Below are 16,724 nucleotides of genomic sequence, written 5' to 3'. Positions count from 1 at the left end.
TATCATCGGTGCGACAGAAGGAACAAGCAGAACGTGCTGCCTTACTTGCACGCGCAGCATCACTAAAACAGAGGCAGGCGTTGGACATCGAAGAAGGCAAATTAAAGGCAAAGAAGGAACAACTTGAGCTTGAGATAGCTATTGCTGCTTCTACAGCAAAAATACAAGTGCTGGAAAACAGTGAGTATGACAACTGCAAAGGTGATGTAGGTATTCATCCTGAGACTGTCTTACCAGGAATGCCACAGCTACATAACCAACAGCCTATGGTAAATTATGAGCACATTGGTCAATTAAAGGCAGATGATCTTCAAGTGAAACAAGAAACTGACACACAATCTTATGTCAACAGAAGTCCAGTAAATCTGTGTGAAGTAATGTTGAAACAAAATGATATCACTGAGATGTTAGTCAAACAGCAAAGACTGTCACATTTGCCCCAGAGAGATGTGCCTCTTTTCAGTGGTGATCCACTTGAGTTCAAAGCTTTCATAAGAGCATTTACCATTCATGACAAAGCTGATAGTGACAGTGACAGGTTATATTACCTAGAGCAGTTTACCAGAGGGGAACCCAGGGACTTAGTCAGAAGTTGCCAGCATATGAGTCCCTATCAAGGTTATAGTGAGGCGAGGAAGTTGCTAACTTATCACTATGGCAATGAACTAAAAATCGCAACTGCCTATATGAGTAGAGCATTCAGCTGGCCACAAATAAAACCAGATGACGGCAGGGCCCTTCAGAGTTACTCTTTGTTCCTCACTGGATGTAACAATGCCATGCAAGACATTACCCAACTTACAGAAATGGACAGTTCCACTAACCTCAGAAACATTGTCTCCAAGTTACCGTACAAAATGAGAGAAATGTGGAGAGTTTCTGCATTTGACATTCAAGAAAAACGTGGTACAAGAGCAAAGTTTTCAGATTTAGTCATGTTCATAAACAGACAAGCTAAAATAGCTGTGGATCCTGTTTTCGGTGACATAAAGGATGCTGAAGATAAGGGAAAATATCATGTAAATGTGAAAGCGACAAAATCATCCAGGCCAAAGGGGAGTGCATTTGGTACAAGTGTTGCACCTACAGCAATAGAAAGGCCACCAGACAATGGTAAAAACTCATTTCGTTGCAACATCAGTGCCTTCCAGAAGCCTTGTGTATATTGTGAAAAACAACACATACTTGCAGAATGTCACAAAATCAGAAACCAGCCATACAAAGAAAGGTTAGAGTTTCTTAAAGGAAAGGGTTTGTGTTTTGCATGCTTGACACAAGGACATCTGAGCAAAGACTGTAAGAAAAGAGCTTCATGTGAATATTGTTCTAAGAAACACCCAAGCATGCTCCACTTCTCAAGAGAAAAGGATGATGTAGCTGCAGAAAGCGGGCAGAAAGACACTGCTGAAAACACAGAGACTGATGCAGTAGCACACATTTCAGGTGGAATTTGTGGAGCTACTGGGGCTGGAAAAGACAGTTGTGTGCTGTCGATTATACCTGTGTGTGTCAAATCAAAGAAGAGCAATAAGATCATTCAGACTTATGCATTCATGGATAATGGAAGTCAAGCCACTTTCTGCACAGAGAGCTTGATGAGACAGCTCAACATGGAAGGCAAGAGAACTCAAATCCTGCTTCGCACGATGGGACAGGAAAAGTTGGAGTCAAGCTACCATATTAAAGGACTAGAGGTGTGTGGTTTGAAAGAGAACATTTACATTGACATACCTGAGATCTACACCCACAAAGATATTCCTGTGTCTAAAGAGAACATTCCAGTGCCTGAGGATTTGGAAAACTGGCCACATTTGCAAGGAATCCAGCTTCCACACATAGATGCAGACATTGGACTTTTAATAGGATGTGATGTGCACAAGGCTATGGAACCATGGGAAGTACTTGGGTCATCAATGGTCCTCTCAGGAGAGACAGTTGCAACACTGCATCTGAGAGTATTCCCAGTGTTTCTGTGAATCGCATTTCTATTGCTAGTGTGGAGAACCTGTTGGTACAGCAGTTTAATCATGATTTTCCTGAAAAGGCCAGTGAGGAAAAACAGGAAATGTCAAGAGAAGACGTTCAGTTTATGGACTGTGTTAGTGAAAGGGTTGATGGTCACCATACCATAGGACTTCCCCTGAAAAACAGATACGTCAAGATGCCTAACAACCGCAGTGTAGTTGTTCAGAGAGCAGAAAACCTGAAAAGGAAACTTGTCAAAAACAAAGACTTTCACAGTGAATATCAAAGCTTCATGTCTGACCTGTTGAGCAAAGGCTCTGCTGTCCCGGTACCAGATGAAGAGACCCAGTCTGCCAATGGGAGGGTCTGGTATATACCTCATCACGGGGTTTACCACCCCCAAAAGGGAAAGCTCCGTGTAGTTTTTGACTGTGCAGCATCATATCAAGGCAAGTCACTAAACAGAGAGCTTCTTCAGGGTCCGGATTTAACTAACTCACTAATCGGGGTTTTAACACGATTCAGGCAAGATCATGTAGCTTTAATGTCAGACATAGAAGCTATGTACCACCAAGTACGTGTACCACCTGAGGATAGTGACCTGCTGCGCTTGCTCTGGTGACCGGAGGGAAACTTGACGAAACCTCTGCAAGAATACAAAATGGTGGTTCACTTGTTTGGGGCCACATCCTCCCCCAGCTGTGCAAACTTCGCGCTGAGGAAGACGGCTGAAGATGCTAAGGAAAACATGGCTCCTGCTGCAGTTGCAGCAGTGTTGAACAAATTTTATGTAGACGATTGTCTGTTGTCAGTGTCAGATGAAATCCAAGCATGTGCTATGGTCAGGGACTTGACAGCACTGTGTGAGAGCGGAGGATTTCGCTTAACGAAGTGGATGAGCAACAGCAGAGTTGTTCTTGCTTCCATTCCTGACACAGAAAGGGCTAAAGAGGTCAAAGACTTGGATCTTAGTCATGATGCATTACCTGAGGAGCGAGTACTAGGAGTGACCTGGTGTAGTGAGTCAGACGTATTTAAGGTCAGGATAAATGCAAAACCAGCATCACAGACAAGTAGAGGTATCCTCTCATTTGTAAGTGCGATTTATGATCCTTTAGGGTTTCTGTCACCTGTCATTCTTCCAGCAAAGATGATCTTGCAGGAGCTGTGTGGCATGAAAGTCACCTGGGATGAAGACATCCCTGCAGAACTGGCTCAAAGGATATTGTTGTGGCTTTCAGACCTGACAAGGCTTCATGGTTGTACCGTGAATAGATGTCTGAAACCGACAGGCTTTGGAACCGTGACATCTGCGCAGTTGCATCATTTCGCAGACGCGAGTGAGAAAGTTTACGGAGTTGTTTCCTACCTTCGCATGACAAATAAAGACGGAGAAGTTCACTGTTCGTTCATCATCGGCAAGTCCAGAGTGGCACCGTTGAAACAAACAACAATTCTGAGGCTGGAGCTAACAGCGGCTGCTGTTGCTGTAAACATGGATCGACTCATGAGAAAGGAGCTGCACATGCAGCTTGAAGAATCTGTGTTTTGGTGTGATAGTACTACAGTGTTAAAGTACATCGCCAGTGAAAATCTGAGATTTAAAACATTTGTTGCAAACCGAGTGTCACTCATTAGAGACAACACAGAGCCAAGTCAGTGGATGTATGTTAATTCAGAGTTGAATCCCGCTGACCACGCGTCACGAGGAATGCCTGCAGAAACATTCAAAATGTGTCAAAGCTGGATTGGTGGGCCAGAGTTTTTGACAAAGGACAGGAAACACTGGCCAGTTTCACCAGACATGAAAGACATACAGAAAGATGATGCTGAAGTGAAAGAAGCAGTATTTGTAACTGCCATCAACATGCATGAGAATCCACTTAACAAGCTCATTTGTTATTATTCAGAGTGGCATTGTTTAAAAAGGGCAGTTTCATGGATGATGAAGGTTAAAAAACTGCTTCAAAATCTGAGCGCACACCGCAAGCTTATCACATCACAATTAAGTCATCATTTAAGTCATGAGAAGAAAACTGAAATGGTTACACACAGAATGGAACAGTTCAAGTCAACTGTCAAGGGGTCTTTGCTCACCACTGAAGATTTTGTTACGGCAGAAGTTGAGATTATCAAGTTTTGTCAAAATCAATGCTTTAGCGATGAATTTAAAGCTCTTCAGAAAGGTGACAGACTTAAAGGAAGCAGTCACATTGTCAAGCTTGATCCTGTTGTCCAAGACGGGATTTTACGGGTTGGTGGAAGACTGCATCGGTCTGCACTGCCAGCAGATGTTAAACATCCTGTGATACTTCCTAAAGATCATCATGTCTCCACGTTGATCCTCAGACATATCCACAAAGAAACAGGACATTGTGGGAGAAATTACATGCTATCCCGGCTGAGAGAGAGATTCTGGATCCCGCAAGCAAACTCTGGTGTTAGAAAAATATTGTCAAAGTGTGTACCATGTAAAAAGATTTCAACAAAACCTGGAGAACAGAGGATGGCAAATTTGCCACAAGATCGCCTAATGCCTGACAAGCCACCCTTCACTAATGTGGGCATAGACTATTTTGGGCCCTTTGAAGTAAAACGTGGGCGAAGTATAGTAAAAAGGTATGGTGTATTGTTCACCTGTCTCACTGTTAGAGCAATTCACATCGAAGTTGCCAACACACTTGAAACTGACTCGTGCATCAACGCATTTAGGAGATTTGTTGCTAGGAGAGGTCAAGTGGCTGTCGTGAGATCAGACAATGGAACGAATCTAGTGGGAACAGAGAAAGAAATGCGTGAGGCAATTCAAAGATGGAACCACTCAAAAATCTCAGAAATGTTCATGCAGAAGGGCATTACCTGGATGTTCAACCCGCCAACAGGTTCACATTTTGGTGGCATCTGGGAGAGACAGATACGTTCTGTGAGGAAAATCCTCAACCATATTCTGAAACAGCAGCCTCTCGATGACGAATGTCTTCATACATTGATGTGTGAAGTCGAGGCGATTGTTAATGGCAGACCTATAACACGAGTGTCAAGTGACCCAAAGGATTTGGAGGCACTCTCACCTAACCATTTGCTTCTCCTTAAAGGCCAGCCTGTGCTGCCACCAGGACTGTTTGACAGAGAGGACTTGTATGGCAAGAGGAGGTGGAAACAGGTGCAGTACCTGTCTGACATCTTTTGGAAGCGATGGACTAAAGAGTACTTGCCACTGTTGCAAGAGAGGCAGAAGTGGACAGTAACAAGGAGAAATCTGAAATCAGGAGATATTGTTGATGACAGTGTACCAAGAAGTTCCTGGTTGATGGGAAAGGTTGAACGGACACTTTCTGATTCAAAGGGAAATGTGAGACGTGTATTTGTCAAAACTAAATCTAGCATTTTGGAAAGGCCAATACATAAATTATGTGTGTTGCTTGAGATGGAGGAGTAAACTAAGTGAAGGCATTTTTTAGGTTATATGTGCCATAAGTATACCTTTGTATAAGGCAAGATGTTGATACATGTTATAAGTGCATTTTGAGTTCACTTGAATGTAGATTTGAAATATACTGTTATGGTTAAGAACGTTAAGTACAAGTTTTTGTTTGTGCAAGTGATGAATCCTTAATTCTGAGAGAAATGACGCTTTAATTTCAAAGATGTAATTGTTATGTTGCAGAATTAACAATTAGGGGCCGGAATGTAAGGGCCATTTATTAGTAGCAAGTTTGTTTATGTTATAACATTTGTTACTCTGTCATTCTTGTGTTTATTTTGGTATTTCGGTGCAACTTCTGTATTGGAACTCTTATTTTGAAGTTTGAAGGAAGCGGTAAGAAAAAACAATAAACGAGTGTGGACGGCGGAGCAACACGGTTGTTTTACCGTCGTTGGTTCTCTCCGGGCCAACTCAACGCGTAAAATTGTCTTACGTCGTTCATACAATGTGGTTATGATAACAGAAGTAAGTTTAGTTGAAGTTTACAATTACGAACAATTAAGATAGCCACTACACCCACGATCTTCTTACTGTGAGGCGACAGTGCTAACCACCGCCCCTGGGCAAAACAGTTGCATTGAAATAAAATATTTTTGCAAACAACCTGTACTTTTGTATAATACTTAAAACCACAGAATCAACTAATCTTAAATATTTCAATCATAACAAAGCACGAGACAATTCAGTCAAGATGCAGCATCGATTGGTGTCCATATTAATTTGAGATCTCACAGAAACTTGTGAAAAAAATGTTTTACAATTCAGGCTATGAATGATACCTGAGCAAAACCCCTATGTAAAAACCTTCAGAATACGACTGTAAAGTTTGGTGTATGGAAGTGCTACTGAAATGGAGATTTTAGGCTCAGAGTAACAGGAAAAACAAATTTTAGGATCTATTGTAAAATTCTACACATTTTCATTGAAAATCAATATTTACAGACCCGAGATCAAATCAAACCCTTAACAACAACAGTATAGTATATCTCAAACACATCGAACTGATAACTGAGAAACAGCATGTTTGAACAGTCACACACAGAAACAATATGATGCAGACAGCGACAGCAGCAGATGTTGCGGTAGAACTTTAAGGCGAAATCTACAGACTCACACAGACAAACTGTAGAAAAATAAACTACTAAATGTATAATTTAGACCCACTAGTCTGAAAAAAGACATGTAATATTAAAATTGACCACTGCATAATAAAACAATGCTTTTGACTGTCGTTTCTTGCCTTAACTGATTCTTTTTATGTAGTAACAACATCCCAGTTCCATAAGGTTCTGTGCTTGGACCAATCCTATTCACCTTATATGCTTCCTTCCTGGAATAAGTCCTTTAAGAGTTTTCAGTTGATCCAGAACACAAGTCTGCTCTAATCAAATAACCCACAAGTTTAGAAGGTATTCTGACCACTTTGAGGCATTGCAATAACATAGCCTAGTGCTTCACGGAGGCATGTTTAATCAAAATCCATACATCCATACAGACATTTTTATTTTTGTATTTATGTGTAATATTTCTGGACTGCGGGAGGAAACAGATGCACCTGAGGAGAACATGCAAACTCCTCACAGCAAGGTCTGGCCTGAACCACAACCTGTCTGTGAGGCATCAGCATTACCATTAATGCTGCCATGGAATTCCTGAAAAGGGGAATGAGGACAAGAATAAGAAGCGATTGAAATGAAGGGAGAGAAGAAACAAGGTAAATACAAAGGGAATGTAGGGGGACGATTTGGAGAAAGGGAATGTAGGGAAACACTTTGGGGAAAAGGGATGTAGGGAGACAATGTTGGGAAAGGGGATTAGGGGAAAACAAGTAAGAAAAGGGGTTGCAGGCAAGAGAGCTGGGGAACAGGGTTGTTGTAGATTAAGTCTTCCTAAAATACAGCTTGTTGTGATCCGGGTGCTATTTAATGTACCTGTTTTGCGCAGTGGGCAATCTAAGCAATGGTTTGCCCATACCCTTAGAACTGTAGCATGAATCCTCCACATCAGCAGGAGGGCAGCTCTGTCCTGCAGGTGCTTCCTTTGTGGAAATGGGTAGGAGGTGGGTCAGATGCAGATCGACCTTAGCGTTGTCTTTGTAAGTCAACTGCAGCTTGTTACGTTCCAAATACTGTTTCATGGACCGTGTTTGAGCAGTGCCAAATCTGTGCAAAGATTCCCCTGTGCCTTTAGCACGGTAGTGGGATCCCTCCATCCCAGCAGGGGGGCAACGCCGTCCTGCAGTTGCTTCCCTTGAAGCGAAAGTGTCTTTAGATATTAATTTGTCTTTATTGGAAATGGATGGGAGGCATGTCGGCTTCAAATCGACCTCACTGGTTTCCTCAAAGATTAGTTGCAGCTTGTTACGTTCCAAATACTGTTTCATGGACCGTGTTTGAGCAGTGCCAAATCTGAGCAAAGATTCCCCTGTGCATTTAGCACGGTAGTGGGATCCCTCCACCCCAGCAGGGGGGCAACGCCGTCCTGCAGTTGCTTCCCTTGAAGCGAAAGTGTCTTTAGATATTAATTTGTCTTTATTGGAAATGGATGGGAGGCATGTCGGCTTCAAATCGACCTCACTGGTTTCCTCGAAGATTAGTTGCAGCTTGTTACGTTCCAAATACTGTTTCATGGACCGTGTTTGAGCAGTGCCAAATCTGTGCAAAGATTCCCCTGTGCCTTTAGCACGGTAGTGGGATCCCTCCACCCCAGCAGGGGGGCAACGCCGTCCTGCAGTTGCTTCCCTTGAAGCGAAAGTGTCTTTAGATATTAATTTGTCTTTATTGGAAATGGATGGAAGGCAGGTCGGCTTCAAATCAACCTCACTGGTTTCCTCGAAGATCAGTTGCAGCTTATTGCGTTCCAAATACTGTTTAATGGACCGGGTTTGAGCAGTGCCAAATCTGAGCAAAGATTCCCCTGTGCCTCTAGAACAGTAGTGGGACCCCTCCATCCCTGCAGGGGGGCAACGCCGTCCTGCAACTACTTCCTTTGCAGCTAAAGCATCTTTAGACTTTAGCTTGGCTGCCCTCGAAAGTGGTGGCAGACTGGTGGGCTCCATATCAACCATGCTGAGCTGCAGGCTATTGCGTTCCAGATACTGTTTTATGAAACGGGTCTGGTCATTGGAAAATCTGGGCAGTTTTTCATCAGTGCTTGCACAATAGTAGTCGTGCTCCTCCCCATCAAACATGAAACCATGCCCACCTGTACTTGTAGCTAAAAGATGTGAAACATTTAGTTGACCTTCTGCAGCCTTGTCAAGTTCACGCTGAACATACTGCTGGAGTTGTTTCTCCCTTGCTGCAATCTGCTTGGCATTCTTCTCTGCAGCATCATGTTCCTCCTTTTTCAGCTTTTCAAGACGGGCATGATTTTCAGCCATCAGGGTGACATTGGAGACTCGACACTTGATGTTATTTTCACGGATCCGGTTAGCCTTTAGTTGTTGTTCTTCAAGAAACAACTTGTCAGATTGTTTCAGAACCCAGCCCAGGTTGCTCTGTTGCTCTGCCTTCTCCATCTGCTCTTTCTCCTGCATTTTTGTCTTTCTGTGAGCCGAAATAGCCTCGAGCATCGCAGCCCTCTTCTCCTCCTTGTCCTTCTGCTGCTTTGTCTCTTTAGCATCTTGTTCAGCCACTTCCTTAGACAATTTGACCTCCTGCCTCAGAGTTTTGGAGGCAGCCTCTTTCTTCATTCTGACTGCCAATTTTTCTGCCACAATTTCTTTTGGTATCTGGAACTTCTTGAACTTTTCTGCTTGATATTTTTTTATTTGCCGCAGCTTTCTTTCTCTGTCCAACTGAACACATTTTCTTTCTTTCTCCTCCTCGTTCAGTTTCTGTGCCTCCCTATGTCTGTGGAGATCTCTACTGGCGATATCCTCCAGTTGACATTTCAAATAGTTTTTTTTTGATTCCGCTTTTTTTTCTGCCTTATGTCTTAGCTCCTGTGCATGCAATTCATGAAGGTCCCGGAGTCTTTCTCTCTCTTCCTTCTCCTGCTGTCTCTCTTCCTCTCTCAGCTGTTTGTTCTTCTTAATTTGCTCAGTGTTATGGTCTGCCGTGGTCTGCTTACAAAGCTGTCTCAGACAAACTTTCTCCTGCTCTTCTCTCAGAGTTTTGTTCTGTACATAACTCATCTCGTCTTCAAACAGTCTATTTTGTTCTTCAGTAATTCTCTTTTTTTCCCGTTTAAACTCCAACATTGCTTCATTTTCCTTCTGCACGTGTGTTGTAAAGAGAGCACGGTTGAATTTACTGGTGCAGCCATTCTGGAGAAATCTCTTCATATTGGCCTCATCAACTGCTTGCTGCCACTCCTGTTTTTTAAATCTAGCCTCCTCCGCAGCAAGCTTATTCAAATATTCCTCCTTTGCCTGCTCCTCAAGTTTTTTCCTTGCCTGCATATTTTCGCATCGGGCTTTCATGAGTTTATTCTCCGCTCTCGAAAACTGATGCAGAGCATTGATATCTACCACTTGCTGCCAGGTGTACACTTTGGCCTCGGGCTGGTTTAATGAAGACTGGATTCTTTCCCAGTCAGCCATGGACAAAATGGCTTCTTGTGGAGAAGCCATTTCAGTTTGTTCTTTTTCGTCTAAGTTAGTATTGTTGTGTCTGTATAAATTTTCCTCTGTCTAACCTGTGTTCTTGCTCTGTGCTGTCTTTGTGTGTTTTAGAAGACAAGACCAAAGGCTGCTGGTGATGTCATGATATTCCGTGTGACATCACTTGTCTTTGATGTCTGTGATCACACTTCATATTTGAATTCCATTCATAGTTTTCAGTCACGTGGCATGCGCAGTGACCTGGAGGGCAAAACAACAGACCAAGATAGATATGGACACAAACTGCAAGTGTTGGGCATTTGTGATCCACATAGGGGAGAGCCAGGACGAATGAAACACTTTTAAAATATACGTCAATTTAAAATATAACGTTACAGACAGAAATCATTTGTTGTTGTCATCAACAACTCATGCGTGTTCTATCAATACCAGGTGTTATCTTGTTAAAATGTGGAACGACTTCAGTATAATTTCACTTTTAAGGAGAGTTGCGCATTGTTTCATGAAACACAACGACATACATTTAAATAGTTTAAGTTATTCTTGTTTTTATATAGAAAGCTTGACACTTGCCCTTCTTAATACGTAATTGCAAACTCATTATGTCCTTTTTTTTAATAAAAAACAGTATAAATACAACTTAGCTAGCTAACTAGAAAATCTAACAGCTAATGCACATTTGGATCAGATATCGGCTGCCCTTTTTATGTACATCTGCAGCCTGTTTTCCTGGTCTACTGTGAAGATCCTATTATTTGGCTGTGAGAATCCTGGTGGTCCAGCCTGCAGCCTAGTGGACTCTGCCCCCCCTCCCGCCGTATCTAAATATGGTAGAATGGCTGTGTGTCGGGACACCTGTTTCAATCGTCCTGACAGTGACTCTTGACGTTTAAACTTCACTAGCTTCTAAACGGTAAAAACTTCAGGATGTGTTAAAGTACTAACTAATCTTTTATGTGATCATGACCATGACACATGGAACAATAAACACAACTCGTCATTCAAAAAAAAAAGATCGCTTGAGTGAATTTACTTTCCGTGATTGAAAACAGCTTCTTTCGTATAACTTCGTGAAAGTGTGACGTATCCACCTGATTTTTCCCTGTTCTGTTAAGTACTGTGGACTGTGGACTGTATGTGCTGAGGTAGTTTGGCATATCAGACTTGTATGGGCTCCGAGAAAATTGCTGTGTTTTATTCGTTACGCGTTTCAATCATCCCGGCTCTTCCCTACAGCTTTTGCTGCACAATGGACGACCTTTCGTTCAAATGTGAGTTCCGTGTGACTTCACTGGTTAACATGTAGGATTTTTAAATTCAGAAACTACACTAACATTTCATCACCATTTTTATTCGAAAGTTGGCTGCTGTATTTTTACCCTATGCAGGTTAGTTGGATCAAATACCCCTTTAGGTAGCTAGATTTGGCTGTGAGGGTAACTCCGAGCAGAGTTCACTTCGTGTCGGAATGGAAGTGGCGAGGGTCTAGTTTCGGAAAGGCTCCCAGTAATAAACAAACAGAACGGAAGTTAACTTTGGGCCGGGCGCATCACCTTGGCAACTGGTCCGATGAAAGCATCTATAGCAGCATTCCATCATATCCATATTTTCTGCTCTAGTCCATGAATGTCTTGTTCCAGTAGCCCATTTGTGATCTGGTTCCCTAGCACCTGACGCTGATCTTGTTGACCCGGGCGAAGGTATGGCTCTTGTATTTGCAGTTTCACTCATGCCTGAGGTAGGCAAGTAGCATTAAGGACCTTGCCTAAGGGTCCACCTGGATACCCGCCCTGACCGGGAATCGAACCCACGATCACCTGTACCAAATCAGTTGCATTAACCACTGAGTGACTGTTCCAGTCTTTTGATCAAGAATGCAGTATCAAAAATTATATACACAGGTGGCATAAAATGTTAGTGTGCATTTACTGAGTGGCATCCAAGTAATGGAAGCTGCATGAGGATGGAGGCCTATAAGAGGAAAAACAAATACTTACCACCAGCTTGTGGGCCACAACAAAGAAGGGAGATCCATGCCCAACCTAGCAATAACAAACTCTAAAGATACAATAATAACTGCAATGAGGTGTGAAAGAAATAATCAGTGACGTATGAGAGTATCGGAGGCGCATGTTGTCAGTCTAAAACAAAAGAAGACAATGCAAAAAAGAAGCAATCAGGGCTTGGTGAGGGGTGAAGGGACTGAACACTGGCATCTGGGCTAAAGTTTTTGAAGAACACTGGCCAGGTGGCCAACTACTACTGGAGGCATAATGCCTCTGCAGGTAAATGTTAAATCCACTTTTGCTGGACAACAAAATATGGAGAAGCAGCTTTTTGTTTTTATGCTCCTCATACCTGGAATAAACTCCCATAACACCTGAGATTGGCTAGCATCTTACAGTCCTTAAGTCAGGTCTTTAAACGTTCCTGTTCTCTGAGGCTTTTTAAACCTTTCCAATTGTATTTACCACTACTATTTATCTATTTTAGCTCAGTCTAATATATTCTCTTTTAATATTAATTGTTTTTAAGAATTAAAATGAACATTTTGAAAATACTATTCATTTAAAAATATTAAATATGTATCCTAAATTCACTGAAAAGGCAATTCTCAGTGTACAGTATGTGCACTGTAGGTTTCAGGTTTTCACATTGCACATGTCTAAGCATTTTGACTCTGTGAATTAAGCTAAGCTCAAGGAAACCTTCCTCCTTCAGCAGACAGATGTGAATACAGCCTTCTAGTGTCAAACTCTGCACGTACATCATTCTGCAAAGTGAAGGTTAAACATCCAGGCCAAGGAGCAATAAGCAAAACACATACTTGTTTAGACAGGCACAATGTAAACCTATGCTGCAGTTACATGCCAGGGGCACTTACTGTATGCAGTAACTTTAGGCTATTGAAAAGCCATATAATATCAACAAGTTAAACAGGTTACAATCATCAACTAGGATACAATAATACATTTTTTGAAGAAATTAAAAGGTATAGCAGGTCAGCAGACTGATATCTTCTTGCAGTCAGCATTATGCTAAGCTAGCTGAAAGGGGTCATTCTGTTCTTTTTTTTCAGCAATTCTTCCATGTCTGCCTGGAACATGAAGCTGACTCATCCCAGCACTGAGCTTAGAGCAGCTCTTATAATGACTTAAATGACAATAACTTAGCTGGCCACATTGCTAATGTTAACAGTTAGAGCTCAAACATAGAGTAATTCTTTGGGCACAGTGCCTGACAGCCATATGTAGGAAAAAATGATCAATGTTTGTTGTGCTAATCTCGCTGTATGTCAGCCCTGATTGACTTAAATATTGTTAAATATTTGTTTTGTCTTATTGACATGTTTGATTCATTTAAACAGATTTCACTCAACTATTATGTTAATGAATGTTGTAATGAAACTAATTAAAAAAAGAAAATATAGTGTAATGCTGGTCCTACGGGCATGCTGTTTAAGACAAAGCTTTGAATCATTTCAGCAAACACATAATTCTGCTCTTATGTGTTTGACGGTGTTCCACCCACAAGCTTCAAGCCTAACCCTTTACTTTCAGGCCACACATTGGTATGGTATTTTGTCACCACAAATATGCTACAGACCAGTATTACAGCCTTCACACTATCAGAAGATTACTCATACATTAGTAAGCTTACTTCCTGAACTGAGAAAGGAATATCTTCCCGAGGAAGATTTAATTGCTCACCGAGGAAGATTTAATTGCTCACTGGTTTCTCCTCTACAGCTCAGGAGGTTTCAATGTTGTCTGACCTGTTTTTCATATGTTGCTTCTGAAATTCACTAGGATAAATAGGTGAGACAAGCATGGCATTTAGCAGGAGTAGTTGTGATTTGAGGGAGTTGATGAAGAGAAATCTGGTCTCACCCCCCGTATAAAAGTATTCAATAATGAATGGAGTGCTCATTCTGTATTGTTGTATCTCTAATAAATTCATCTCTAAACATGTCAAAGTGGTTGGTGTTCCAGTTATGCTGGCTGTGACAATCTTATTAATAAATTGTAAACATGAAATTTGAAAGTGCATTATTTTCTAGAGGTGCTCCGATCAGGATTTTCATCACCGATTGCTGAAAGTAGTATCGACCGATACCGATCACTGGGTCTATTTGGAGCCTTTTATTTATCATGTAGCATTATACAGTATACTGTATATTTATTTAATTGGTCCCAAAAACAATGTATTAAGTGTTAAAGTTAACAGATGATAAAGTATCATGAAATGACAACTGTTTATTTTATTGCCAGGAAACATGGGCAACAAATTCCACTCAATCTGTGTTACAGACTTAAACCATAGCAGCCTTTGCCTGGTTACTGTGAACATCTTATAGCTTTACAAATATAGCTTTCCTGTGGAATAAACTACAAAACCAGAACAAACAGCATCTTTATAAATTTACTACAACCATTAAAACTGCAACAAAAAAGGCTGCAGCCAAAATATTTAGGAGATAAAGGAGCACAGGCATCATGAGTCGATGATAAACTCTGAAGTAGCTGCTTTTTGTTCTGGAAAGCTCAGGCAGGTCCTGTGGGCTTTAGGGGGAGAGAGAGGAGCAGAGAGAGGGAGAAGGGCTACAGAGGGGTGTCAAAACTGCCTTCAGTGAGATTTGAAAATAAGGAAAAATTTAAAAATAAAAATAGGCTATAATGTAAATTCCATATTATACAGTCAATTGTTAATATTACATAGGCTACTATATTCATTCTAATTTCATATGGTTTGCCATCAGTAGGCTATAGGCCTTATATCATTTCAGTGGATTGTTTTCATTTTTATCCTTGTGCAGGAAGCACAGTCTACATATCTTACATGCTGCCACCGACTTTACCAGAGGGAGAGTAGCACTTTAAATACGGCCAGAAGGTTTTAATTTGATTTCATAAAGGTTAAATATAAGGGAGATTTACAGGGAAACATTTAATAGGTAAGAAGGGAAAAATATGTGAGAATCTCGGGGGAAATGGTAGGGTTGACATGAGAGGAGTAGAGAGAGGAGTGGGGTAATGTGAGGCTACATCCACACTGTAACGTTTTTAAAACAGTTTCATAACGATCTTCTCCGTCCACAGCAGTGTTTCAGCTGCGTATCAGAGTTGATCTCTGTCTATATTAGAAGGACTGAAAACACACATCTAGTGGCCGTTCAGGTAGCTACACTGGGCATGTGCGTGCCAGTGTAAAAATGAAGCACATGGTCTACTCCGCAGTAGCTGACGATTGAGCAAAAGAAGAAATTAATGCAGACCAAGAACCGAATGAAAACAGAGAGAGAGAGGCAGTCAGCTGATTGAGTGGCGCTGCTCTTTGCATCAGGAAACTCACACTGAAGGATCAGTCTCTCTCTCTTCCTGATGCGCTATCATGTGTGTGAGATGAGCACAGCTGCGACAGTTTCACATGATCGCTCCTGCGCGTTGCTCCACTTGTCTGATTGCTGCTCATCTCTAATTGTAAATGATTATGTGGGCCCGTTAATCCCTTCTTGTCTGAGAAGGACTTTGGTGCTAGCTAGCTTTGCAAACCGCTCACACAGCGTAGTGAAACATTTTAGCTACCGTTGAAAATTTGTCTGGCAAGTATTGCATCATCTGATCGGCTTTTCTTATTGGCCATTTTACGACCGCCGATCAAACTAGTTAAAGCCATTATCGGCTGATTATGATCGGTAACCGATTGATCGGAGTACCCTTATTATTTTCAATGACAAAATATTTATTTTTCTCCTTCTCAGTATCTTCAAGTACATTGCGGGATTTGAAATGTAGAGGAGTAAAAGTAAAAAGCCCCCTAAAATGAAAATACCGAAATGCAAGTACCTCAACATTTTACTCAAGTAACGTACTTGAATGAAAGTACCAAGTGTAAGTGGATATTAGTTAGGTCTTTTTTTATTAACTAACCCATGGCTGCCTATAAATGCTGTAAAAAAAAAAAAAAAAGGCAAAAAATTGATTCATCCCACCAGTGTCCTATATTAGCTTAAATGACAGTAACTTGACTGGCCACATTGCAAATGTTAGTGATCAGAGAACATAAAGTAATTCTTGGGCCCTAAAGCCACGTGTGAGGGTATCCTGTATGTAAGTCCTGATTGACTTAAATATTGTTTTTATTTGTTTTCAGAGATGTGTGAGGTTGTGCTACTCTGCAAACATGAGACACACATTTAGATAATTTCATTCGGTTTTTAACTGCCTTTATCCACTCATATGCCACAAACCCAACTCTTTACTTCCATGCCACGGAAAGAAGAATTTCTTTTATGCAGTGCTTTTTAAGGCACTTTTGAGAATCTAGGACACACCTAAAGACCAAATTTAATTAATGCTAAAATACAAAAAAAAAATGTGCACAAATATGTATTTTATAGACTTTGGCAGAAAAGAAACCTAAAATATTGAGCAGAAAGCAGTCACTTGTTCTCTTGAATGAATTTATGCCTACATTATGTTAATTTGTGAACACAAAGTTTCACTTTTGGGACAAAAGTGTGCAAATCCGTTTTTACATGAGAGGCAAAAATGAAGCAAGGCCCGGGAGCTTAACCCCTACTTCCACCCCTGCATCCACATGTAAGTTATCACCACTATCAAATCTCTGCTGTGCTGGGCTTGATGTTTTCCTTTAGTTGAGTCACAAGATCAGAGCCTAAATGGCACATACTGTGTCAACGCT

General features: G+C 41.3%; 1 protein-coding gene across 1 annotated transcript; it reads right to left on the bottom strand.

The window, feature by feature from the left end:
* Positions 1-6,938: 6,938 nt before the first annotated feature.
* Positions 6,939-10,096, bottom strand: LOC119891189 (myosin-10-like). Its single transcript, XM_038702551.1, has one exon. The coding sequence runs from the start codon at positions 10,026-10,028 to the stop codon at positions 7,371-7,373; it is 2,658 nt and encodes an 885-aa protein (XP_038558479.1). The 5' UTR covers positions 10,029-10,096; the 3' UTR covers positions 6,939-7,370.
* Between the last annotated feature and the right edge of the window lie 6,628 nt (positions 10,097-16,724).

This window comes from Micropterus salmoides, unplaced genomic scaffold (genome assembly GCF_014851395.1).
Source record: "Micropterus salmoides isolate LMB-PRFRI ecotype aquatic unplaced genomic scaffold, ASM1485139v1 Ms_hic_scaffold_7, whole genome shotgun sequence".
In the NCBI taxonomy this organism is placed as follows: Eukaryota; Metazoa; Chordata; class Actinopteri; order Centrarchiformes; family Centrarchidae; genus Micropterus; species Micropterus salmoides.
The sequence above is the reverse complement of the archived record's forward strand: the minus strand, read 5'-3'. Positions and strand labels throughout refer to the sequence as shown.